The sequence below is a fragment of the Penicillium psychrofluorescens genome, assembly GCF_964197705.1.
Source record: "Penicillium psychrofluorescens genome assembly, chromosome: 3".
NCBI lineage: Eukaryota > Fungi > Ascomycota > Eurotiomycetes > Eurotiales > Aspergillaceae > Penicillium > Penicillium psychrofluorescens.
This window is the reverse complement of record NC_133441.1, coordinates 3573167-3599280: the sequence shown is the minus strand read 5'-3', so window position 1 is coordinate 3599280 and position 26114 is coordinate 3573167. Positions and strand designations below refer to the sequence as shown.

The window sequence follows — 26114 nt, the reverse complement described above, 5'->3', positions numbered from 1 at the left end:
TGCATTGCCGCGGGTAATATCAAATCGGCCAAAGCAATCACAGAAAGAACATGTCGAGGAGATTCCTTGCTATTGGAGAAGGCGGAAGCTGATACAATGGTGGCGTTCCTGGCACGAACCAAGCTTTCTTCCTTCTGGAAATTAAAGAAGCATGCAGAGCGGGCAACGTGCTGGTGAAATCACGTCTAACTGGACGGCTAAGACCAACCGGGCCGAAGATTACCCATCCCCAGTCAAGCTGCATCCTTTACTTCGTTGCCGAAGCACTAAGTGGGGAAGGTGTTGTCGGCTCTTCTCGGGAAGCTAGGACGCGAGCCCTGCGCAGGTGGTCTAGGATTTAAGGCTAAACTCAGAGAGTTAGGATCTCACTCCCCACGTGCCTGGGATCATGAGTCTTGGATATCTAATTGGTCCTTCTGCTTCAGTGTCCGCGGGTTGTTCCGCCACTTGGCTATATCAATCTAGAGAGTTTACGTTTCCTCTTTAGGAACAAGCACGTGCGAAATACCTAAATTCGAGTTTGGGGTCGCACACAGTACGTGCCGAACTAGTGCCATGCTCACGGCCATATGTTGACAGAAAGCCATCTGTTTTGTCATTGCTATACTTGAGTGGGCTACTTGGTAAATTACTAGTGATACGCCTCATTTCACACTTTCATAGAGAACGTCACTAGAGCAGCCTCTGAATATGCAAGCGGAATGGTGAAAAATCCCTTCAGTGGGGCGACCTTTATTGTGCTCTTTCCAACTTTGACAGGGTTTCCCTGAGCAAGACCATAATCATAACTATAGTCAGCAACAGTGATTGAAGTGTTGTAGGTGGCTCCGGGCGCTGAGAGGAACTCAACGGTCGCCGACTTGAATGAATTGGCGGGAACAACAAAATCGGTTGTGGGTCTGGTTGTACCGTTGCTTGGATTCCACTCATGGAGATCGATGAGTGCGAGTTTCGACAAACGATCATTCTCAAATGCCGCATAGGCAGAGTTGTAGTCACTGGATAAATCGATGTTCTCCACTCGTGTGCCAGAAGTGCCCAAAAACCTGGCCACGAAGATATTTCCGTAGTATGGGGGTTTCACCAGTGGCCCAACTCCGTCGTGATAGACAGGCAGCCATGAAGCATACCGATATCCGGTGCCTTGATGGAAATGAATGCGAGTGATGTTCTGGGAGGCAACATAGAGCTCGTAGTCGACAAGCCACAATGCAGAACCAAAGACATCAGAGACTCCATATGATCCATCTCCTGAGATGCTGTTGGTCTCTCCCATCGTGTAAACTCTGCCATTCTCGCGATGGAAGATATTAAGCTCGACGTGGGACGTGAGAGATATAATGATCTCTGTGTGGTTCATCAATGTTCCTACACCCAAAAACAAGACATGGTTAGTTTCCAACCGGGTCCTCTGGTTGCAAAAAATTAAATCACGGTGAGCTTACCTTGGAGGGTAGGGTTGTCTCCAACACCAGACACGTATCTAACATTGAGTCAGGATCCTCTTGAAAGTTCTACGGCACTTTGAAAGACAAACCCATGCTGCGAAACCTCTTCGATCCAATCATCTCGGTCATACTCATAGGTTGAATTCCAGACAGTCCATGGCGAAAAGAATTGTGGTTCGGTAACATTATAGCAACAGAAAGAGGGAGCAAAGAACCGCAAGCTGTCTGTGTCTGTGACATTTGGAACCTGGATATGGCGTGTCTTGTTGATCCATTCGTTTACATAGTCCACTTGGTTGTAGGTAGGTGGACGGAAGCCACCAGCTGCACTATAGTCATTTTCATTGCCGAGCTCAAAGAGATGTATCCGGTCGGTTGGGACTTGGAGTAGCGTTTGATTAACTTCACTCTGAAGATTATACAGCCAGGTGGAGTCGTTCTTGTAAAAGTTGAGTCCGAATATGTATGAAACACCTTCCACAGCGTTGAATGACTCCCAAAAAGCAGGGCCAATGGTGCTGTTGACTGGTTGGTCAGCAGTGTCACCGGGAGGCCAGTAGTTAAAGATGGCTTCCTTCAAATTAGGATCGTAAGTTGTTTGATCCCTTGGAATCTTGTCAGCAGTACACAATTAACATTTCAAGGCAAAGCTCATACTGTGTAAGGCCACCAATACGCAAGATCTGATCTTCATTTGTAAACTGGCGGAGGTTACTCAGCACGACATTCGTGAGCTTATTTGGCGAAGATCGATTTCCTAACAACATTAGAACACAGATAGACGTAGACCAAAGCAAAAGTACCTCCAAAGTCGGCCCAGAATGCAAATTCAATAGAGAAGGATTGAAAGTTGCCCGCAATAGGTACGCTGACAGAGGGTGATGGAGAGTGTGAAACCGGGATCGAGATTGAGTCTGCGAGACATAGGCTCGCACTTGCAAGAAGTACAATTAATTTATTGATGACAGGGTCCATGGTGGCGATGGGTATTTTCTCCAGGTCAGAGCTGAAGTCTTTTCCCATTATTTCTGGTCTTGAGATTTATAAAACTCCAGAGCAGAAAGTTCCAGTCGCCGTCGGCGACTGATACCGGCTAAAATCTAACAACCGTCAAGAAATTTGATAAATAAACCTATCAAAACTTCGGTCTCCTCATTTGGAACTACTCTAAAGGGCTTCAAGAATGCCATGGTAAGTGTATGTAAGGTAATCTATGTCCCCGGGCCGTGGCCCTAAATCATCCAAGGTTTCATGTCCCCCGCATTTACGCCATCTCTGGGGTTGGCTGCACTCTATATTATTTCCTCATACGGCATTAGCTGTTGCCGACTCGCCACTTGCCAAATCAAGGGTGAGACTTCCTCGCATCCCGAGGTAAGATTCAAACCCTTGGAAAAGTGTCGCTGTCCACTTCCCTCTCTACGTATGATCTCTATAAAGTACGAACATCTACTAATGAGGAAACTGGAAATGGCTCTCTGTGTCTCTCTGCCTATTGTTGCTATCAAAAAGGTGGAATTTGATGAAGAAATGTGTCGTAAATTCAACTTTCATATAACACTTGCACAATAAATCCGGATGTTTCCTTACAACGAGAATTTTACAGTGTGGAGGGGGTTCTGTTCTGAGCATAATTGGTACTCTGCACTGTAACATGGAACATGGAACATGGGTGTAGCTGACGCCACTTTTGTCATCTTTGTTTCTGAAAACCCCTGGGGTAGTTTTATGATTTGATTTATGCTGCCCTAGCTGAAACACCTTCTCCAATTCGGCCTAAATGTCGGCGAAACTATACATACATGATACTTAGCTTAGTACCAGCAGTAGCCTCGGGTGCGGGGTATCAATTGAACAGGCAGAATACCATTCTAGGTTTAGCACTCCAAGGGATCCCGGGAAAACACTATGGATATTGTATCTTCAGTCCGGCTAAATACGATCGTATTGGACCACTTTCCCCTTCAAGGATAGGCGTATATAAAGGAATGAGAAGGCTATGAGTATGCGTCCTTCCCAAGACAAGAGGCTCAAAGCTGATGTCGTCTTCTGTCGTGTGCAGTTTGAATTTAATTGTCCAGTGACCTGCTTTCTGTGCAAAGAACCGAATCGCGATGTATTTCTCTAGTTTCGGTTTGAGCGCTCTTTTATTTGCTGGTTCTGTCTATGCAACTCCCTCAGGACATCCGTCGAGATTGATAGCAAGGACGACATGCTTGCCTGAATATGCTGCCAATACCACGTTTGTCGGTTGTTTCACGGACAACGCTGATGAACGTACACTCGGGACGCAGCTGGGTGACTCGGAAGAGAACACCCCTCAGTCTTGTGCCAATCAATGCGGTCTGGCTGGATACAGCTACGCCGGAGTGGAATACGCCTCCCAATGTTTCTGTAGCAAGCAACCGCCTATCGGTTATGGTTCCATCTCCGGAACTCAGGTCAACGTCAGTCAGTGTGACACAACTTGTCCTGGAAACTCAAGTGAGTTCTGTGGAGCAAGCGGTCGGTGAGTTTTATAACAAGCGCGAAGTCCTTCGTTAGCTGAAAAGTATCAATTTAACAGCATTGATGTCTACCAAATATCTAATCCGAGCACGGGCAATTATAATCCTACACTGCCCGACTGCTCCCGTGACCCCTTGTGTTCCCACGCCGTTTGTGATACTTCCCTCAGCGTGAGCGATCGAGCTGCCGCTCTTGTCAGCAGCCTGACTTTGCAGGAGAAGATCGACAATGTTCAAGGTTCAGCTTCTGGTGTTCCAAGGCTTGGGATTCCATCTTACCAATGGGACAGCGAAGCACTTCATGGCGTCGCCGACAGCACCGGGGTCCTATTCCAGACCCCATTGGGGGTTAACTTCAGCTCTGCCACCAGCTTCCCAGCGCCGTTATCCATTGCCGCTTCATTTGATGATCCCTTGACTGGTGAAATTGCATCAGTTATCGCAACAGAAGCCCGAGCTTTTGTTAATGGTGGATACGCCGGTCTCTCGTATATGACTCCCAACCTAAATGGTTATCGGGATCCCCGATGGGGAAGAGGAATGGAAACTCCAGGCGAGGCGGTGCTTGTAATCCAGAACTACGTGAAGAACCTTATTCCTGGACTACAAGGTGGCTTGAATCCCCAATACAAGAAAATAATCGCCACCTGCAAGCATTATGCTGCATACGACATTGAGACTGGTCGAAATGGCAATGACCTGAACCCTACACAGCAGGATCTGGCCGAGTATTATTCGCTTGGGTTCAAAACATGCGTTAGAGACGCGAAGGCTGGCGCTGTCATGTGCTCGTACAATGCTGTCAACGGTATTCCATCCTGCGGGAACCGATATCTGTTGCAGAACGTCGTCCGCGAACACTGGGGCTTCTCTGAGCCCCACAATGTGGTCATTGGTGATTGTGGTGCCGTTTACAATATCTACGATCCCCACTTCTATGTCAGTGGCATGGCTCAGGCTGCCGCGATTGCCCTCAATGCCGGCACCGACATCGACTGCGGCCCGGTGGCCTATGATTTCTTGAACGAGTCCATTCCGACTAATTTGACTACTGAGAGAGCTCTGGACCAGGCACTGACACGTGCATATTCATCCCTACTCCAGGCCGGATATTTTGATAATCCCGCAGAATATGCCTCATATTCCTGGGCAGACGTCAATACTCAGGCATCTCAGCAGCTTACTTATCAATCTGCGCTGGAGGGCATCGTTCTGTTGAAGAACGACGGCACCTTGCCGCTGCCAAAAGTACTGAATAATGTTGTCGTCATTGGACCTATGGCGAATGCAACCACTCAAATGCAAGGCGATTATTATGGGACTCCACCATACTTTGTCACTCCGGTTCAGGCATTCCAGAACAAGGCGTCAGGCGTGCAATATCAAATTGGAACTCTTACCAATACGACCAGCACGGCTAACTTCAGTGCTGCTATCAACGCTGCACAAAATTCCGATTATATCATTTACGTTGGAGGCATTGACTTGACTGTTGAATATGAGGGCCATGATCGTACAACGATTGAGTGGCCAGGCAATCAGCTCGATCTGATCCAGGAGCTTTCAGCACTCGGCAAAACACTCATTGTGGTCCAACTTGGAGGTGGTCAGGTTGACGATAGCAATCTTCTGAATAACACAGGCGTCAATGGCCTTGTTTGGGCGGGATATCCCGGACAGGATGGAGGTTCTGCCATTTACGATGTCATCACTGGGGTTCAGTCAGTTGCTGGTAGATTGCCTGTTACCCAATATCCAGGGGACTACATCAATGAAGTGAGCATGTTCGACATGAATCTGCGCCCTGTCGGAGGCTCGCCTGGCCGCACCTTTGTCTGGTACACGGGAACACCGGTTTTTCCATTCGGGTACGGGTTGCACTATACCAATTTTTCCGTGTCATGGGCATCGAAGCCGGCGACGAGTTACAACATCGGATCTCTGGGAAATTCCGCAACACGAAACAAACAACGAGCAACTTCCAACTCGGAGCTTCTTGACTGGCCTAGTTATACTACTTTTGAAGGGCCGTACCTGGATTTGGAACCATTCATCGATATCTCCGTCAATATCAAGAACACAGGAGGGAATGCCAATCTTGCTTCCGATTATGTTGGCCTGCTCTTTATCTCGACCACGAACGGAGGGCCATCGCCATATCCTAACAAGGAGTTGGCTGCTTATGGGCGCCTGCACAATATTCCAGTCGGCTCGACAGAAAAGCTGACATTCTCTCTCACTCTCGACAATATTGCTCGGACGGATGTGGATGGTAATCGATATGTTTACCCAGGAGATTATACCTTGACATTGGATTACGATTCCAAAATTAGCTTCAACTTCACGTTGACTGGTGAAAAGAAACTGATCGATACGTTCCCGGCGGAACTTTCCAACATCACCGCTTCCGAGTACCTGGGCTGTTATCCCTCTGCGCAGAAGGTCCTGTCAATTTCTGCATCACTACCGAGTTCGAGCGATTTGAATTATCCTCAGCTATGTGTTAACACATGTGCTGATTTGGGCCATCAATACTCTGGCGTCAAGGAAAAGTATACTTCCATTCGAAGTCCCTGAAAAATGTCAGGATAGCAGAAGCTAACATACGTTCCATTAATTTCTAGTCAATGCTTCTGTGGTGACTCTTTCAGTACTACAGCGACTCCCGTTAGTGACACTTTCTGCAATTCTCCTTGCCCTGGAGACACATATGAGTTCTGTGGAGCCTCCTCTTAGTAAGTTTTGTCCAACTGCATCTACCAAGGCCCAGCGAAGCTCACAAATCCGTAGCCTCAGCGTCTTCAACGCCTCTGTGCCTACCGTCCTCGAGCCTGCTACGACCTCGTAGACACAAGAGCAAAGATGCACCCTCACTGAACCCATGCGAGGCAGTTGAATTAAGATCCTTCTGCTCAGTTTTAATATCAATCTGCGTCGAAATATTCATTAGTCTCATTCCGAAATTGGTACTCTTCACGCAAAGATAGCAAATGACCTTACTTGCGAATTCAACTCGCAAAATGCAACCTATATGTTACGTAGCTTTCCTCCTTTGTTCAGTTTAACACGCCAATTGTTAGTAACTCATCTACAAAGTTCTAGCTCTTTGGTAAACTGCTATAGAAAAGAATATAGATTAAACCATTAGCTCCTAATGAGTAGCAACCTTAGGTTTCAGTGCATGACCAAAGTCGACTGTCCGAGCTCATCGGCAATTGGTCATGTTACTTGTAATTCTAGTAATTACATCTACGTGTATCTCTGCGTATCATTTGATTTGACTTCGAAATACTATCCCAGTGGATCCGGTCTGAAATTATTTTCTATTCGATGATCATAGTAGGTGAAGCGTCTGGTAGAATGGCCATGTGTTAATAAATCGTTGCGAAAGACGGCAGGTCAGGGGTAAAAATATTTGTGTCCTGCATGGTGTTGTTCAATTGCCAACCGTATCATACTAAGTTTCAGCTTTCATCTGTAACCGGAGGAACTTCCTATTAGGGTATTTGGTGAACAAGTAATACATCTAAGCGAGCGATGTACCCAAAACACATAGGAGATGGGACATATTGCACCAATTCTGACTTGATTACTCGTATGTTTTGTTCTTAGCCTAAAGAACATCATATATTAACATTAAGTTTGTTCAATATGCAGGATGAAGATACTGATGACGAGGTTGCATATTCCGTATCATTTGCCTAAATTCATAATTCACCTACCGAACACGTTATTTCCTTATGAACGGGTAATTATTGTATTCCAGGGACCGACTTGGGGGCGAGTGCTAAGGAATGTAGCGCCCAGAAACCGAACTGTAATTCAATTTATGTGGATCCGTGCGGTCTATCTTTACGAGACAGATTTTGAGAATGGAATTTCTATAAAAGCTACAATGTCATCCTGAATTGTGTCTTTAGAATATCCTCCACTGTTAACCAGGCTCTCTACTTACTTTTTCTCCGAGTTCATGATCAACATGGCTTTCAAACAAGGTTCTCTTTTGCTGCTTGCCTCTTTGGGCTTCGTGTCAGCTTCCTGTATATCTTCCGGAGACCAAACAACCATAAACAGTCTATTCTCTTCGGGTGGTGAAGGGACTATCGTTCAGCTCTGTGCGAGCGCTACCATCACTGTTTCTGGGCCAATTACGTTCACGGCCTCGAACCAGGAGATTTCCACAGAAGGCTATCCCACTGATGACACTCGGGCAGTTATTCAGCCTGCCTCGAACACTAATACAACTACAATGATCACTGGGTACGGGTATGACTACCTTAGTATATTGAACATTCAGCTTGACGGGCTTCGTCCTACCCTAGGACTGGTTGAAGGTACGTAATAATACTTTTTAACCCAAATTCTTAGTCTGCACACTGACAAACTTTTGCAGATGGAGGGGCCAACATCGACATCGGCCAAAGCAGTAACGGTATCATTGTATCGAACATCGTTTCCAAGAACACTCGTGGATGGAGTTGCCTTCATCTGATTCAGTCGGGCAGCTCTACTCCATGCACCAACGTGACAATCAGCAATAATAACATCGGCCCATGCGGAAATGAGGGTCTTAGCTCTACTGGTGTGTCTCAATGGGCGGATGGTATCTCGTTTGCTTGCGAGAACTCTCTTATAGAGAACAATTTGGTATGGTACCTCTGCAGCCCCCCGATTCTTTTGTACTTCATTATGCTGATCGACCTGCCTTAGGTAAATGGTAGTACTGATGGAGGAGTCGTGCTGTTCGGAGCTCCCCAGACGACCGTCAAAGACAACACCATTATTTCTTCCACCACTGATTCGGGATTCGGTGGCATCAACATGGTCGACTATCTCTACGATGGTAGTTATGACGGTGTTGTTGTGACGGGGAATACAATTACGGGAAAAAAGATGTTCAATGTCGGGATTGCCATCGGTGCATATGCCTGGTCTTTCAATGATGACGCCTTGTTGCAAGGACCAGCAACTATCTCGGACAATACACTTAATGGAAATCTTCCCTTTGCTATTGCCATCAACGGCTGGACGGGTGGTCTTACGGTCGGTTTTGCTGCATCGAGCCGGTGAACTATTTTGTTAATGGGTATAACAGATCTCTGGAAACGACGTCTCTGGAGTGAACAGCCCGAGCTCTGGTTACTCGGATTCGAGTTCCTGCAGTGCGGCAACCAAGGCGTTGTGGAGTGAAAGTGCCCATCTGTCGTACTACCCGGCCGGTCTCATAGGTACCAACAGTTTGCAGTCTGGCTTTGTCGCCGCATCGGCCAACTCAACCAACTTCATCTGCACTACGCCCCTTCTCCCGGCGTCGATTACGTACGGACTGAATGGTCTCAGTGTCGGGGTTAACAACGTGCTTGCCAACCTTCATAACAATATCTACACGTCATACCAAGGTGACAGCAACATCGTGGTGTACAATTCTTCGACTGGCACTGCCGTCGTCGAGTGGGCTTCTGGGCATACAGATTCCGCCTGCAGCACCACCAGTACGTGCACCTGTGACTTCCAGGGCGATGGGAATTTTGTGACGTATGCGGACGGGGCGGCGCTGTGGTCTTCTGGGACAACAAATGAAGGCCATAATGTGACTTTCTTGAATGAATCTCCGTGGATTGAAATTACGAACGCAGCTGGAGCGGTCATTTGGACCACTGCTGATTCATAGTGAGCCCGATTTGATTGAGCAGTAGTATCAGACGGGTTGGCTAGGAGACTATCATTCTAATATTGAATCCCTTGCTAGGTATATGTGTGCTATAGTAGTCAATTTGAAATCGCAGGATCCCACACTATATCGTTTTTATCGAGTTTGACTTATCCAGTGCTCTGACTCTGTTCGTATTCCAGCGCCTCCAATATGGCTTTAATCGACGGGCAGGCGCCTACTGTTCAAGGAAGATGCGATCATCCCTGGCTCTAGAGCTGCCTTGAGCTTAATTTCGCTGAGTTTCGCTGAACAATACAAGAGATAACAGCTTTTCTATCAGATCTCGGCCATGGGTAGAGAAGGGGAGGGGGTTTATTGCAATACCGGCAATATAGTGAACGTTCTGCCATATAGCCAGTTCCAAGCCAATAGACTAATGGATCATTAAAAATGTAGCATTTTGGGATTCCCAATGATAGCAAGACGAATAAGTAAGAGCAGAACTACTTTTTGTGGTCCAACTGGATGGTCAACACTAGTCCAATCAGCATCACCGCCTTCACTTAGGTTGGACACCATCGCATCAACAATCCCGACGGCACCGCTTCCTCCTCCCCCTTTTTTGCCCTCCAACGCCTCGCGCTCTTCAATGCCCCTTTTATAAGAGCGACGCCCATAATGCGACTCCAGGCCGCACTTTTTCTGGCCGCATGGGTGGCCCCCGCGGCGGCCGTCTATCTTGACGAGGTCAATCACGTCGACTTCCACCACGCTCTCCTCGGCACGCCCTCCCCCGACTCGACCTTCTTCCTGAAACCACCATCCTCCTCCAATGCCTCTCTTCTCTACACTATATCCGATAGACTGACCGCCGGCGCTGTCAACCCCCGTGATGGGTCGCTGCTGTGGCGGCAGAACCTCTCACGCTCGGATGGGCCTGCAGCGGGTTTCCTCCGCGGCGAAGATGGAAACAATGCGGTTGTCGGTGCTGCGGGCGGATACGTGTCATCGTGGGGTGCACACGACGGCAAGTTGATTTGGGAGAACCACTTCACGGATGGGGTTGTCGCGGACCTGGAGCTGTTGGCACTTCAGGATGCCAGTGCCAAGTCCGACGCGAGAGACTCAATTGCGCTGTTGGCAGCCGATGGCACCGGGATTGTCAGACGGATGGGTGCCGATTCTGGAAATATCAAGTGGGAGTACAAAGATGACGGGTTGGTTTGCCTGCTAGGATGTATGACCCGCCCATGCTGATTGAATCGTTTTTGCTAGTGGCGACGTCCCTTTCCAAGTGTCGTCTTCTTCAACCGAGGTTTTCTACATCTCGCTCCAGTCAGCCCTGCTGAAGGGTTACAAGATCAAGGTCACCGCGTTGGATCCAGTGACAGGTCGCCAAACTCGCCAGCTGACCCTGAACTCGGAGAACGACGTGGCTACCCCGGAGTCTGTCCTTTTCGTGGGCGCTAACACTGCTTCCCCCTTGATCGTTTGGGCGGACAAGTCCCAGAAGACGGTGAAGGTCAATGTCATTGGCACCAAGCAGGTCAACTCGGTCACCGTTGACAATACCTCTGGCGAAGAGATCAAGAGGATTACCGTCCATGCTCCGCATAAGCTTAACTCCCTTCCGCATTTCTTGATCCACTACGCGACTGCTACTGGCGCATGGGCCGAGGTGTACCATGTGGACTTGAAATCGTCCGAGGTGAACAAGGCCTACCAACTCCCTTATCTGCAGGGCCAGTCTACAGTTGCGACGAGCAGTATCGACGCCAATGTGTACTTCACCCGGATCACCGGTTCTGAAGTGGTAGTTGTTTCCTCTGCTTCGCACGGCATCTTGAACCGTTGGCCTCTGCAATCGTCTTCATCCGACCGTGCACTGAATGCGGTAGCGGAGGTTGTGTCCAGAGGAGACTCTGTGGCTGTTCGATCAGCCACGCTCCTGGACTCTGGCGACTGGCAACTTATCCGCAACGGACAAGCTGAATGGACTCGGCACGAAGCACTCATCGGGACCATGGCAGCCGCCTTCGCCGAAGCAGACGATCAGGAGGACTTGGCGCATGAGTTGGAGGTTGAGGGCCACGAAAGTTTGCATGGCGCCTACATCCACAGAGTGAAGCGCCATCTGCGAGACCTCCAACATCTGCCCGACTGGCTGAAGGAGCTACCAAAGCGGATCTTCAGCAGTCTGCTGACAGATGAAGTGACCAATCTGGACAGTTTTGGAGTCTCTAAGTCGGTCATCCTGGCTACGGAGAATGGCCGTGTCTATGCTCTGAATACTGGAAACCAGGGCAAGGTCTCGTGGAGCGTCAAGGCGGCCGAGGCCGCAGCGTGGAATGTGAAAGCCATCGTGACTCGACCGGGTGTTGCGACTATCTACCCCGACGACGGAAGTTCCGTGTCCGTGGATGTCTCGACGGGAGATATCATTGCGCGTACCCCTCCCACCAATGTCAAGGTCCACTCAATTGCTGTGGTGGATACCGAATCATCGCCCTTGCCGGTGACCCTGAGTATCCGTGAAGATGGTACACCAGCTGCCTCATTTGAGGATAAAGATGGGTTCCTGGTGACTACCAGCGTTGATGGCCGTGTTTTGGGTTGGCTTGCTCAAGACAACAAGTCTCCAGTGTGGGAGTTTGTTCCGCCTGTGGGCCAAAAGGTAATCCGGGCAACAGCTCGCCCAGCACAAGACCCAGTTGCATCAATTGGCAAGGTCCTTGGGGATCGATCCGTCCTGTACAAATACCTCAACCCCAACTTGGCGTTGGTAACCTCCATCAGCGAGAAAGACCACACTGCCAGCTTCTACCTGCTGGATGGGGTCTCCGGCAAAGTTCTTCACGCGACCACGCAAAAGGGCGTCGACACGACACAGCCGATTGCCTCCGCCATGTCCGAGAACTGGTTCGCCTACTCGTTCTGGGGCGACATCTCCAGCGAGAGGTCTTCCAAGGGATATCAGCTCATCATTTCTGAGCTCTACGAATCCCCCTTCGCCAACGACCGCGGTGCTCTGGACTCTGCTGGTAACTTTTCCAGCCTTCACAGCAGCAGCGTGGACGGCCTCCCGCTTCCGCACGTTGAATCCCAGGCCTTCATCATCCCCGAGCCCATCTCTCACATGGCTGTCACCCACACTCGGCAGGGCATCACCACCCGCCTGCTGCTTTGCACTCTCCCATCCTCAAACTCCGTCATTGGCATCCCGCGCCCTGTCCTGGACCCGCGTCGTCCCGTCGGCCGCGACCCTACCAGCGCCGAGGCCGAAGAAGGTCTCTTCCGCTACGCGCCCTTCCTCGACTTTGACGGCAAATGGTTCCTCTCCCACGGCCGTGACGTCTCAGGTATTACGACTGTGCTCTCTAGCCCTACCCTACTGGAAAGTACGAGCCTTGTCTTTGCTTTTGGGGGCGATATCTTCGGCACTCGTGCTACGCCTAGCGAGGCTTTTGATATCCTTGGAAAGAGCTTCTCAAAGGTGCAGCTGCTTCTTACGGTCGTGGCACTGGGTGTGGGTGTCGCGGTTGTGGCTCCTATTGTGAGTGTTTTCTTGTCTTACTGTCCTTTTTTAATTGAGCTCCTGCTGACCCATTATTCTCTAGACTCGGAAGAAACAAATCAACATGCTTTGGAAGGCTTAGGTCATTGGAAGAGATTGATTCTTATTACTTTTGATGATATACCTGTAACCTTTTTGAGACTAAACCACGGACAAATCACCGCCACCACAGCGTGAAGAATGTCTGAATTGTGAAACTAATTAATCGCTCCCGTTTGACTGTGTCTTCCATTGGTGGATGTCCCTCCCATCCCACGACCAATAGTCCGGCAGAGAGAATTGCCACGGTCTGATGATCAAGGCCGTGTAGTTTTCGTACAGTTCCCCGAATCGCGCCTTACATGACGAAATGCGTCGATCGCCTGGCCAAGAGGCTCTAAACTTGTCATACTTGGCGCTAGTAGTAAACCTGCCATGATATCACTCAGGACAGGGTGCCACCATTTCTTCTAGATTCTTTCCATTTTATTCTAGGCAGTACACGTTGTATAATTAATCATGACAGCAGTCATACTGGCCACCCACTCTCGATATCTTCAGGAAAAGACAGAAGCCGTGGACCATTGTGGGGGAATCATTCGTTCAGTCATTCGCATCGACAGCAGGACACTCTTTCCAACATCAGATCCACCATGGTATCTCAGAAATTCAAAAAAAGAAAAAGCAAACAAAGCATCTTCAGCGCTCACGTACATAGTTTTCGCAGCAAATAAATCAGAATAATAGAAAGTCCGTTATATCTATATGTCCAAGGACCATCTACCTCACCACAAGGGCATCGGCGAGGTATTGACATAGTCGACATTCTCAGGCACGGACTCGATGCGCTCATAGCAAGTGCCAAAGATACGGTCCCAGAGACGAGTCTGCTTGCCGTAGTTGTGGCTCTTCTTCCAGCCCTTGCGGTGGTGCAGGTCGTGGTCTTCGATCACGAGCTCCGCGTTGAAGAGGCGCAGCGCCCAGCTGAACAGGTTCGGCGGGACGGCGTGGACGCGCAGGCCGCTGTGGCCCGCCAGCTCGGCGTAGACGACGTACATGTGGCCGATCCACCACTCGTAGAAGCCCATCGGCATGCCCATGGCCTTCATCGAGAAGTAGGTGGCCAGCGGCACGCCGGCGATGTCGAAGAACTCCTGCTCGAGGTCGGCGTAGAGCGTCAGGAGCGGGTTCGGGTGCTTGGTCAGGTGGTGGGTGCGGTGGTACTTCCACAGCCCGTCGATGTCGTGCATCATCCGGTGGTACCAGTAGAACCAGAAGTCGAGGATGATGCCGTACAGGCCGGCCTCGAGGGGCAGCCAGTACCAGTTTATGGAGGCGGGGCCTTGGTTGGCGCGGTAGGCGAGGAAGACGGTGAACATGGGGCGGAAGGTCGAGGTGGAAAGCAGGGAGCGCACGACCTTGGCGACGCCGATGTCGGGCACGCCGTCGCGCGCGTGCTTGTCCCCGTCGAGGAAGCCGTGTCGGTGGCCGAGGCGACGGAGGACGTGCAGCTCGTGGATGGCGATGGCCTTGAAGGCCAGACTATAGAGGACCATGGCGCCGATGACGCTGAGGTTGTGGCCGGTGTATTGGACGTAGGCCTGGTGCAGGATGATCGGGACCACCGCATGGCACAGCACCCAGCGGTGCATCGACCAGTCCGGCACGTAGGGAATGGGTGTCTCTTTGTCGTTCACGGGCACTTCCTTATCCAGATGTTCTGGGTGGATGCCGAGCAGTTCGTAGAACCAGTGGAAGATCGACCAGTCGGACCGGTCTTGGGTCCGCCAGGTCGACTTCATCGAGTCGGTTGGATTTCGCGATTGCGCGCTCATGGTTGCGTTGTGGTGCCAATGTGAAATCTCAATGTTCGTACTCCGGACAGACTGGGGGTGGCGGGTGGGTTTAAATGGGCTCTGGGGCTTGTCGATCACATCCCCAGTTTGTGCTCGGCACCATGTGATGATCCACTTGCGTTCTCGCTTGACTCGCCCACACATGAATCAAAGCACGAACGAGCCGAGGACATTCCTCGAATAGGCATGACGTCGAGCGCATCTGATTCTGGCCTGCCCCAACCAATCCCGGATGGGAATGGTTGTTGCTCTCGGCGTCTGCGCTTGCAGGACTGAACATGGCTGCCTGACCAGTCGAACCTGGTTGGGTTTGGTAGTCGGAGAGACTCGGGGTGAATCTATAATCATAAGATGATGACTCTATCAACAATCAACCGACATACACGCGTGGCGAACATGCCTGTCCCTGGATGCCACGTGACTGTGCCACAGGAGGGCTGCTTTGATTGGCGGGCGGGCAGTACATCTCCGATGGGCGTTCACGAGAAATAAAAATAGACAGATCCAAAGTATATTCTAGAGGTAGATTGTTGTTACATCACTGGGTATCTAAATAAATAAAGCTATGCACAAGACTCCGGAGCATCTATCCATGCAAAGAGGGTGGAAACCAGCCAACTCCTCGACGCGACCGTAGTAACAATCCACATTGTTGTCATTATACACTGTGACAGTTGCCATCATCGTCAGGCAGGAAATTCACGCCATTCTCGCATATGCACCGGGGGTCGGACTGTAGATCTGGCCATGCTCTATTGAGAAAACATCCCGTCAGCCTAAAGAACCAAGGATGAACCCCGAGGAGGCCAAATACTCACAGCTCGCAAGAAATACGCGCGTTGGCAGAAGCAGGGGCCGCAAGACTGGGTAGGATGCCATACGCCAGGAAAAGACACATCGAAATCAGGTGCTGAGGTCCCATTGTGAGGTTGGTGAGGTTGGGTGAGGTGGTGAGGTGGTAAGAGATCCAGATGAATCTCACAATGGACTATTGAGAGAAGAAATAGAAGTATCAGGTGTTTATGAAGGTAAATTACGCGCGGGAGAGAGGGGGCTATGGATTTAAATAGTGGTGATACGTAATTGCCCTGACTCTGACATAAGTTGGCCCCCTGGGCGCCTATGATATAATGAGGGGCCAAAACGCCGTCGTTTCAGGCGGCCCTGCAGATCGGCGCGAAACCTTCTTTTGGCCAAGAACTCTTAGGGGCGGGAGCTTCGGCATATCTCTTCGATTAGCCTGGATATAGCATGATTTGAAGGATAGCCGGAAGTATTCCAAGCTACACGTTTACATCATGTACTGATGAAAGCAATTGGTGGGCAAAGCTTTCGAAAATACGAAAGTAGATGACTTGTCCGCACTGAGACATGTTGAAACATAGAAAATTCAAACTGTCTAGACACAGAATGGACTGGATCATGCATTCAATTATCAACATTTCCTCCTTGTAGAACAGACCAGGAACGAGAACAAGAGTGTAGACAACAGAAACGTATAAGTAGTCTCCCAGGACGCCCGGCAGGTCTTCGTGGTGGAAGGATTATCAATCATAGCCGTCTAGTCCTCGGAAAAAGGAAAAGGGGATCTCTTTCTTCATATGATGCTTCCACCGAGAAAGGTATTCACCGCGAAAAAACTGTTGGGGAGAGGAAAACAAGAGAAAAGAAAAAATCCGGTCTATAACGAAGCACATGCACATGCGACGCAATACAATGATGCGTATGAAGAAAGACAAACGAAAGTAGGCAGACGCGTTTAGGTGCAGGGTAGGAAATGCCTCGGTATGTTCAAGTGGATAGTCAGTCGGAATCTGCGTTGGCCTAGACCTTCTGCAGCTTGCTGCCTAATTATATGTGCGGTGCCGTAGAGGCACGTGGGCGCTCTATGCAGCGGCGGTGGCAGTTGGGGCCTGACTCTCCGAGACCTGGTTGATGTTTTCAAGGGCGGTCTTCTCATGGTCATCGACGATAGCAGCCGGTTTGAGGTCCGTGACCTCACCGTTAGCTGGCTTATCTGCAGTAGTATCACCATTGGTCGTCGGTTTATCTTCTTCTTGTTGTTGTTGCTGTTCTTCCCGCTTTGGGACCGGAATGGTTATCCTCCGCTCCTTGCCATCCTCCGTCCCTAGGACCTCGATCTTGTCACCCTGGAACAACATCGGACCCTTCAGAATACCCTTCTTCGTCTCGCCCTCGGCCAGCGGCTGCTCGATACCCTGGAGCAGTTCGCGCGCGGGCTCGTCCAGGTTCGGTGCCTCGCCCCACTGCCAGTCCAGCTCGCCGCCGTACGACTTGGGGATACTGGAGGGTTCCATGAAAGAGGTGAGGGTGGGGTTGACTTCTGCGGCAGACAGAATAAAGATCTTGGAGGTGGTAACGGGGTCGAACCAGCGCTTGATCCAGCTCCAGACGGTGGGGAAGAAAGCGGGTGCCCCAATGATCTAAAAAGAAATGGTTAGTTTGGAGAACAGAACACATCGATGTGGGGGGGAAACATACAAATATACGATCCAGAGTCTCAGGGTAATGCGCCGTCGCCAACACACTCGCATCCTGCATATGGCCCTTCAAATTCCAGAACTGCTTCAGGCCGACGCCGCTCACATCGACGATATTGGTCGAGGTCACGATGGGGGTTTCCGGATTCGGCCGGGACAGCGCAGAGCAGAGCGGCATGACAAAGTTTAGAAGGTTCTCGTACAGCGCAAACAGGTTTAGCAGGCGCGCGGGCACCGTGGACGTCTTGTGTGTCTCCGGGGTTCCAGTGGCCATCGTTGAGTTGTAGGCGGCCATTTGCTTGGTGTTGAGATGACGGATCTCGAAGACGTAGACCGGGATCCCGCGGCGGTCTCGACGGCCTGTCCATTGGGGATACTATATTGACCAAAAGTCAGTTGATGCTTTCTCCTTCCCATAAAAGAAGAGGGGGAACACTCACCATCCTCCGTGCAGCCTCGTACGAGTCAACACCGATATTCTCATACAGCGCCTCAATGGAGTTCTCCTTGCGCCAGACCTCCGTATCCTTAAATTGGCCCCACGCGCCCTCCACATCGAAGCGACGGGCCCGTAGGAAGCGCAGCATGGTCGCATCGTCGTGGCTCGGCGGCTGCTCCTCACCTCCGTCCTGTTCCGCCGGGCCCGCTGGCGTGTAGTACCCGCGCTCAGCGCAGACGTTTTTGAACTCGCGCAGCTTGTCCTCCTGCTCCAGGGTGAGGTGGTGGAGGTGTCCGGCGAGCCATGCCGTGCCGGCGGCCTGGTCGGCGGAGGCGGATGGGTCGTTCTTGGAGGCGGAGGCGGTGCGCGCCAGCGAGCCGTCGTTCGAGGACGCCACGCTGGTGTGGGATTTGGTCCGCCAGAGAAAACCCATGTTTTACAGCAGACCCCCAGGTCGTTAGGATCTTGGGTGGTGGTAGTGGTGGAGGAGCGAGCGGGGGGTAGGCGAGGGAAAGGAAGGAGGGAAGGAAGTAGCGGTCGAGGAAATAAACCGAATGAAGAATCTTGAGGGGGAAGCCACTAGCGCAGCGTCCGTCATGCGGGCGATCAGCACGGTCACCGGCAATCTGATTTGGTGTTATACTATGTAGTCAATAGTATAGAGTCTCTTTTCTTGTCTTTTCTTTCTTTTTTTTTCACCTGGCTTCTCTACTTTTCTTCCCTTTTTGCCCCTGCTTATGTCATCCGTGTTGCCGCTGGGTTCATAGATCCGATCAGATATCTATCCAAGTCGATCGGTGAAACTCAATCGGTGATGGTGACACAGATCCATCTAGTCTTCAGGGCAAATACTCCGGGACATGTTATATGAAGAAACAAACAAAGATCCTTTTGGTGGCTGAATGTACAATATATAGTTACATGTGCACACTCCTCAATCCTCCGTCAGGTCGCCATACTCCCACATCCCACGGCGCTCCGCCTTGGCCTCGACCTCGATCTCACGCAGCTTTGACAGAGTCTCGCCCGCAGCGCGTTCCCAGGCCTTCAGCTTGCGCGGCACCATGGCCATGCCCTCCTGCAGAATGTCCGCATTGATGCTCTGATCGAGGCTCTTGGAGACCGCAGGGTCGAGAAGCGTGACGTGCAGGGTGCCTTCGGAGTCGACATGGTCCACATTGGCGACAAGCTGGCGGTCAAAGGCCTGCTGGGCGACAAATTCCACAGCGTCGGCCAGGTAATCCGGGGCGGCGGGGAACTGCAGGAACGAAAGCACGGCGTCGACGGCCTGCGGGCGCAGGGCCGTGCTGGAGAACTGCGGCTGGGTGAGCGGGCGCAGAGTCGACCACGGCAGGGACTCGGAGTTGCCGAAATCCATGTACACCACCTCGGCCTGCTCCTTCTCCCGGTCGTTGCGCCGCACCTTGGCCCGGTACCAGTTGCCATCCTCGCTGAATTTGGCGGCCACCCACTCACCGGCCTTGGGCGGACCGGCCAGGGGCGTGTCGTTGGCCTTGTTCAGGTGGAAGGACCGGAAGGCGCTCATCAGCTCGGTCAATGCGCTGGTGCCGGTGCCGATCTGTTGCAGCTTCAGCTTTGCCGTGGCTGGGTCGACGTGCGTAAGCATCACATCGCGGTAGTCCTTGCGGCGCTGGGTTGGGGCAGCTTCGCTCTCGGTGCCAGCGCCGTTGGCAGCAGCCTCTGCTGCCTCGGCCTCCTCGGCCTCCTTGCTCGGGTCCCAGTCGTGCCACAGACCCTTGCGGGCTTCCTTGGCGCGCTGCTCGGCGGCGAAATACTCGGTCGCGTGGCCGGACTGCTCTGCGGAGTAGGCGTGCACAGTGGCCAGACCCTCCTCCAACAGGACCTTGGTGAAGTTCTCTTTGTTGACATACAATGTGCCGATGAAGCCACCGACCTTGTCGATGGTCTCCACGTCAATCTCCACGTCACGCTGCATGCACCGGCGGTTGGCTAGATCATGGGCTTCCTGGCCGAACGGCTCACCGGCCTCGGTCGGTCCGCGCGCAGACCGGGGCGCGCGAATACCTCCAAGTACAAGGGTCAACTTGCCGTTGTCCCGGGGTACCAGCACAGTAAAACGAGAGCCCGACTTGACAAAATCTACCACAGCCGGGACGCGCTTCTGCCGCTGTAATTGGGCGAGCTCCATCTTGGCCTTTTGCACACTCTCCGAGTAGTCTTGATATTGCTTAGTCTTGGGCGGCTTGGATGACCACATCCCACGACCCTCTTTCTGGGCCTCGGCCTCGGCAGCGAGCAGGGAATCATAATCGGGAGATCGGTCATCGTCATCCATTCGGTGGCGGATGACAGAAGCATAGCCGGCCTCGACCAGCGACAGTCCAACATTGAGGTTGCCCTGAACTACGGTGGCCACCTCGCGCTCCTCGTAACCCTCGTTGGCTGGCTTCTTTCCGTTCACGGTGACCTTGACGTTCTTCCCCATCACCCGCTTACGCAGGAACTCCTTGGCGTCTGCGGAAAACGGAGCCTGCTTAGGGTCGGACGGCTTCGGCTGCCGGATACTGGTGATGCTGATCTTCTTCTCTTGGCCAGCCCTGTTGCGAAGGAAGATTGTGTCGGCATTCAGCACCCGGCTGACAGTGTAGTCTACTGCCGCCGCCCCGCCGGCAGGGCCTTTGGGTGCAACATGGCTGACGAACAGTCCTTTCCGAGCATCCTTGGCTGTACGCTCCGCCTGGCGGAGGAGAGCCATGTCTGGGCCCAGAAGGGTCGAATGGTGGTCCTGGCAGCGGGCGAGTCCAGCCTCAAGAAGGAAGCGGGAAATGTTGCCATTGGGGTGCAGGAGAGTGGCCACCAGCTGACCTTGAGGAGTAACGCCCACCAGAGCGACCTTAACCTTGCGCTGAAGCAGTCTCGTTTCCACAAACTGCAGAGCCTCGTCACCAAACGGCTCCCCGGGCTGTTCTTTGCCCTCTGCAGTTGTCCGGCGAGCAGCGGGGGAACGAATACCCGCGACGGCAACCAGCGTCTGCACGTGCTCCTGTGGCGAGAGGAGAATGCGCAGAATCACCCGGTCACCGTTCAGGACCTTTTCAACGATTCCCTCTAGCTGCTGATCCTTGTATTTCTGGACAAGAGCCTGGGGGTTTGACACCTCATAGCTGGCGTCGATCTGGCCCTTGTCCGAGCCGGCCCAGACACCCTTGGCCTCATCCTGAGCGAGCGATTCCAGCGCACGCAGCCGGTCCAGCAGGGCCAAGGTCTCCTCAGACTCGTCGGACCGCTTGCCAGCTTCCTCACGCACACGCGACCATCCCTCCTGAACACTGATGTCGGGCAGGGAGGCGTTGAAACCCGGCAGCTTGATGGAACCGTATTCACGCTTAGCACCGGTAGGGACCGAGTAGGCGACCTGGAACTTGACGACTTTGCCGACCAAAAGCTCACGGAGGAATTCACGGGATTGGAAGGCGAAGGCCTAGACGACGGATTAGACAATGCTGGTGCAATTGACCGAAACAGAGAACGCACCTCGTCACCCTCACGCTTCAATCGTGGGGCAGACACATAGGCCAGACTCAGAATGCGCTCCTGGGTGGGATTGGTGATGTTCGACAGCACGACAGTGTCACCCGACAGGACGGACTTCACGCGGGCCTCGAAAGTCATTGCAGAAGAGAGTGAACACCACTACCTTGGAATTGTATAGATAAATGCAACAAAGAGAAGAAAGGAGAAAATATAAGAAGAGGGAAGAAAAGTGAAGCACACAGGAATCAGTGTTGAGGGGGAAACGTGGCCGGTGTTTGTCCTTGTGTGGGGGAAAGCGGTGAGGGATCTATCTATAGCTTGCAGGATAACCCTAACTCGTCGCCGAACTCGTAGTCTACATCCACCAAGGACAGCTATCTAGACGATTTGATGCTCAGTTATGACTGAAGATTGGTATAAAGATTCAAGATACACATAGTACTCTCCGGATTCTAGAACGCGGCCAGTGTCCCACCCACTCAATCCTTCCGGTCCATAAGAGGCACACAAGCCTCGTAAATTTCCTTAAACCCAGGGAACTTCATGAATCTCTGAAACACCCCCTCATCAACAACCCTGCTAGACTGCAAAGACCCTACAATGAAGAAATCAGCATAACTCGGCCTGGCACCGAGGATAAACGGCCCGTCAGCCTTATGCGTCATCATCAGCTCCCCAAATGCACGCATGTCCTCATTAACAGCACTCCAGGCCTGCTCCTCTTTATCGGTGTCGAGCAGGGCCTCAAGCGGGTGTCCCAGACCAGCCTCGCGCGTGCGTCGGAAAAACTCCTGAGCGCGCGGCGACAAGATATTGATCTCGCGCGGCATCACCGAGTTGCGGACTGTCGGGCCGAGAACGGCCCGGGCTTTAGTTTCGACCTCGTGGCCCAATTCGGAGGTCAGTGGTACCGGTGGATCGGGGTAGGTTGACTCGATGAACTGTGAGATGGGCACTGAGTCCATCATGTATGTGTGGCTCGGCACGTGTAGGATGACGGGGACTGTGTATTTGATGTTGGGCTTGCTGGGTTCCAGGCCGCTAGGGGTGAGAGGTTAGAGTCAGACAGAACGCTTGAAGCTATGGGCTGGGACGCTGCTCACAGTCCTTTGATTGTTGGCTCGATGTCCGGAAATTCTAGGAAGATGGTCCTGTACGGGATTTGCTTATAGTTGAGCATGAAGCGGATGCGCCAGACCACGGGCGAGAAGCAGACATTCTGGTTGCAGGCCAGGTCGTACAGCACAATTTCGGGCTCGGGGTGGACGGTCATGTTGATTGTAGGAAGGTCAATCAGATATGCAGGACTTTCTTAGTGTATGTTATAAGTTGAACTGTGAGGTAGGCTGAAGATGGGTTGTGGATACGAGGGTGGCTTTTATAGACATCGTCCTACTTGGGGGCTAATCTGCATTACCTAATCTGCTAATAATAATGTCAACTGTGAAAATTAATTGCCGTTCACTTTTTGGCCTAGCGGTACATCTTACACTACATTTTGGTCGGCAAATAATGACAGCTGGACACACGGGTCTACTGTACGGGCATACGAGAAGTCCGATTAGACCGACAAAAGAAAGTGGCATTCATTCAAGATCTGATCCTAGCCAGGTCCTATACCGTGCTCTTCAAGGAAGATAGAATGACTGGCTCATATCGAATCCGATCCGTTCAGTTTCAGGAGCCAATTTAGTTGGCAATTCCAATAACACCTATCAATTGCATCAGTATCATTCCATTCCACCCGAGAATAAGGACTTACCGCAAGCGGGGCGAGCACCGGCGTTACCAGTCTTCTTGGACTCCTCGTTGCCACCCTTGCCGAGGTCGTCAGTGCCAGCGTGGACGACGAGGGTACGCTATACAGATCGATCTCCCAGTCAGTATATTTGATTCTCCCACAAAAACAAAGCGTCAAGATCAACTTACGCCCAGAACGCTCTCGGCACCGATCAGCTTCACCAACTTGTCCTGCATGGTGCCAGAGGCATTGCCCTCGGCATTAGTCTTGAAGTTGCCCAGGTCACCGACGTGGCGCTCAGAGTCGGTGGGAGCACCGTGGGTCTTGGCGAAGGGGTTGACTGGAAATAGTGTTAGAACCTCGAGGTATACATGAGATCACATGAGGGAGGGAGCATACAGTGGGGACCAGCGGAGGTGCAGCCGTTGGTGTTGTCACCGAACTGGTGGACGTGGAATCCGCGCTCGGCGTTGGCATCGTTGCCGGAAATGTTCCACGAGATGGTGGTCGGGGCGCTCTCGTCGGCCTGCTCGAAGGTGACGGTGCCGGAGACCTTGGCATCACCGCGGATGACAGCAACTGTTTCGGAGGGTCATTAGTGGGTGTTCTAGAAGGGGTGTTGGAAGGTAGAGACGGGAGGTGGGATGATCCGGGAGCAACCGCAGCAGCTAGGGTTAGATGGCAAGCCACACAACACAACCCAAGAGCTAGGTCTCTCCACATGTTCCTTGACAGACAGACCGCAGTGGAGAGCTGGACGAGGCGGACAGGGAGGAGAGACCAAGCTGATAGGCCCGGGAGTAGCCAGCTTCGGATTCCTCTCACAAGGTGCTCAAATGTGCTCACCCCTCGCCACAGGGGACCCGTGGGGACAGAACGATCACCCTAGATCGAAAATGGAGATTGGATACATACCAGCTTTGACCATTTTGACGGTTATAGATAATGAATTGAATTGGGGATGGATTGACAGATGGATGGGAGTAGATGATTTGAAGTCTAAGAAAGAAAGAAAGAGAAGAGGAAGAGGGGGGAGGAGCTGGCTGCTGTAATAAGCGGGATGATGCTATGGTGACCAACCAATGCTACCCCACCACGGGTGGTACCGGTACATCTTCTACCATACGAATTCCGCAGCCAGCAGATGTACTGATACACAGTTACCAGAACAAAACATCCCCACCTTCCTATAGGAAGCCGACGGAGGGCAATGACATAATGGCCCCTTGACTTTTTCTTCTTGTGCTGTTTTTGTTTTTTTGTATAGATCATATTTGAAATACGAGATGCTATATCTCCTAAATGTCTTCATGATAGCTTATATGCTCTCCCTTCTGCCTATCCCGATGCCATGATAGCTGGTCTGCTAACCTCGGGCATAGAATCCGCAGGACACCAGTCCTTGGTCAGTCCATTACACAGTCGTCACGAACCTTGTACAATAGAATTCCGTGCCCGAGTCCACCCACTGCGGGGCAGGCACTTTTCTGAATAAGCCGACTGGCCTGGATCGAGTGCACGGGCATTCTCGGCAGTTCGGAGTTAAAGAAGAAAGACCGACAGAAAATTGTGTATCATGAATTCATATCTACTACCGATTCCAAGACAATTTTTGAGGGGCATCGCCAATTTACACAAGAGAGCAAAATAACAAATTAAACGAACGGAAAACCCTATGCCTGGATCTTCTGCTTGAGAATATCCTTCAGGGTGACGGCATCGGCCGCGAACTTGGAGATACCCTCGCGCAGCTTCTCAACGGCCATGGTCTGCTCGTTGAAGTCGAAGCGGAACTCGGCCTCGTTGTTGAGGTACTCGCGCTTGGGGATGTCCAGGGAAGCGGCGGAGGCGGCGTCGAGCTTCTTGGGCACGGCGGCGGTGGAGTTGTACAGCTCCTCGAGGAGGTTGGGCGCAATGGTCAGGTAGTCACAGCCAGCCAGCTCGGTGATCTCGCCGACATTACGGAACGAAGCGCCCATGACAATGGTCTTGTAGCCGTACTTCTTGTAGTAGTTGAAGATGTCCTGGACGGACTTGACGCCTGGGTCCTCGGTGGCGGTGTAGTCGCGCTTGTGCGCGGCCTTGTACCAGTCCAGGATGCGGCCGACGAAAGGCGAGATCAGGAAGGCGCCAGCCTCGGCGGCGGCGATAGCCTGCACGGTCGAGAACATGAGCGTCAGGTTGCAGTTGATGCCGTGCTGCGACTGCAGGATGTGCGCGGCCTTGATACCCTCCCAGGTGGAGGCGATCTTGATCAGGATGCGCTCCTTGGGGATGCCGATCTCCTTGTAGAGCTGGTGAAATCGTTAAGTTTTTTGCTTGCAACATATGCCAGTCACGCCGAACATACCTCAATGATGTGCAGAGCCTTGTCGACCGAGCCCTTGGTGTCGAAGGACAGCTTGGCATCGACCTCGGTCGACACCTTGCCGGGGATGATCTGCAGGATCTCGCGACCGAACTCAACCAGCAGACGGTCGAGGGTGGCATCGACCTGCTCGTCGACGGTCTTTCCCTTCTTCTTGCCGTAGTCCACAGCCGTGTCGATCAGTTTGGCGTACTCGGGCTTCTTGGAAGCGGCCAAGAGGAGGGAGGGGTTGGTGGTGGCATCCTGGGGCTTGTACTTGCCGATGGCTGCGAGAACACACGTGTTAGTGATGGGGAACTGCGTTGGGCGTTAATTGCTGGTGCACATACTGGCAAAGTCACCTAGACACGGTCGCGGTCAGTTAAACGGTCTCTATCGCGGTACCCCGCCACACAGGAATGAAACTCACCAGAGTCGCAAACGACGACGGTGCCAGTGGCCTTGAGCTGCTCGAGAGAGGAAGACATGGTGCAAGGATGATTGATTAAGTGGGAATAGATTGATAGAAGAAAAGAGAGGATGAGTGATGGGA

At 52.0% G+C, this 26114-nt stretch overlaps 10 protein-coding genes across 10 annotated transcripts; 3 read left to right on the top strand and 7 right to left on the bottom strand.

Annotated features, from left to right (window-relative positions):
- Positions 1-649: 649 nt before the first annotated feature.
- Positions 650-2215, bottom strand: PFLUO_LOCUS5481 (uncharacterized protein; the record flags this gene model as incomplete). The annotated part of the gene is made up of 4 exons (XM_073782931.1): positions 650-1368; positions 1446-1483; positions 1538-2053; positions 2106-2215. The coding sequence occupies 4 exons, from the start codon at positions 2213-2215 to the stop codon at positions 650-652; spliced, it is 1383 nt and encodes a 460-aa protein (XP_073639537.1).
- A 1504-nt stretch (positions 2216-3719) lies between these two features.
- On the top strand, positions 3720-6532 carry PFLUO_LOCUS5480 (uncharacterized protein; the record flags this gene model as incomplete). Its single annotated transcript, XM_073782930.1, has 2 exons — positions 3720-3895; positions 4015-6532. The coding sequence occupies 2 exons, from the start codon at positions 3720-3722 to the stop codon at positions 6530-6532; spliced, it is 2694 nt and encodes an 897-aa protein (XP_073639536.1).
- Positions 6533-8204: 1672 nt separating this feature from the next.
- On the top strand, positions 8205-9626 carry PFLUO_LOCUS5479 (uncharacterized protein; the record flags this gene model as incomplete). Its single annotated transcript, XM_073782929.1, has 4 exons — positions 8205-8289; positions 8349-8602; positions 8666-8998; positions 9051-9626. The coding sequence occupies 4 exons, from the start codon at positions 8205-8207 to the stop codon at positions 9624-9626; spliced, it is 1248 nt and encodes a 415-aa protein (XP_073639535.1).
- Positions 9627-10286: 660 nt separating this feature from the next.
- On the top strand, positions 10287-13264 carry PFLUO_LOCUS5478 (uncharacterized protein; the record flags this gene model as incomplete). Its single annotated transcript, XM_073782928.1, has 3 exons — positions 10287-10825; positions 10884-13161; positions 13226-13264. The coding sequence occupies 3 exons, from the start codon at positions 10287-10289 to the stop codon at positions 13262-13264; spliced, it is 2856 nt and encodes a 951-aa protein (XP_073639534.1).
- A 682-nt stretch (positions 13265-13946) lies between these two features.
- Positions 13947-14996, bottom strand: PFLUO_LOCUS5477 (uncharacterized protein; the record flags this gene model as incomplete). Its single annotated transcript, XM_073782927.1, has 1 exon — positions 13947-14996. One exon carries the CDS (start codon positions 14994-14996, stop codon positions 13947-13949), a length of 1050 nt encoding a protein of 349 aa, XP_073639533.1.
- Positions 14997-16903: 1907 nt separating this feature from the next.
- Positions 16904-18390, bottom strand: PFLUO_LOCUS5476 (uncharacterized protein; the record flags this gene model as incomplete). Its single annotated transcript, XM_073782926.1, has 3 exons — positions 16904-17461; positions 17520-17894; positions 17959-18390. 3 exons carry the CDS (start codon positions 18388-18390, stop codon positions 16904-16906), a joined length of 1365 nt encoding a protein of 454 aa, XP_073639532.1.
- A 501-nt stretch (positions 18391-18891) lies between these two features.
- On the bottom strand, positions 18892-21611 carry PFLUO_LOCUS5475 (uncharacterized protein; the record flags this gene model as incomplete). The annotated part of the gene is made up of 2 exons (XM_073782925.1): positions 18892-21420; positions 21474-21611. 2 exons carry the CDS (start codon positions 21609-21611, stop codon positions 18892-18894), a joined length of 2667 nt encoding a protein of 888 aa, XP_073639531.1.
- A 341-nt stretch (positions 21612-21952) lies between these two features.
- On the bottom strand, positions 21953-22746 carry PFLUO_LOCUS5474 (uncharacterized protein; the record flags this gene model as incomplete). Its single annotated transcript, XM_073782924.1, has 2 exons — positions 21953-22514; positions 22577-22746. The coding sequence occupies 2 exons, from the start codon at positions 22744-22746 to the stop codon at positions 21953-21955; spliced, it is 732 nt and encodes a 243-aa protein (XP_073639530.1).
- Positions 22747-23162: 416 nt separating this feature from the next.
- PFLUO_LOCUS5473 (Superoxide dismutase [Cu-Zn]) lies at positions 23163-24142 on the bottom strand (the record flags this gene model as incomplete). The annotated part of the gene is made up of 5 exons (XM_073782923.1): positions 23163-23185; positions 23236-23332; positions 23403-23554; positions 23614-23793; positions 24130-24142. The coding sequence occupies 5 exons, from the start codon at positions 24140-24142 to the stop codon at positions 23163-23165; spliced, it is 465 nt and encodes a 154-aa protein (XP_073639529.1).
- A 745-nt stretch (positions 24143-24887) lies between these two features.
- PFLUO_LOCUS5472 (sedoheptulose-7-phosphate:D-glyceraldehyde-3-phosphate transaldolase) lies at positions 24888-26049 on the bottom strand (the record flags this gene model as incomplete). Its single annotated transcript, XM_073782921.1, has 4 exons — positions 24888-25508; positions 25565-25848; positions 25912-25923; positions 25992-26049. 4 exons carry the CDS (start codon positions 26047-26049, stop codon positions 24888-24890), a joined length of 975 nt encoding a protein of 324 aa, XP_073639528.1.
- Between the last annotated feature and the right edge of the window lie 65 nt (positions 26050-26114).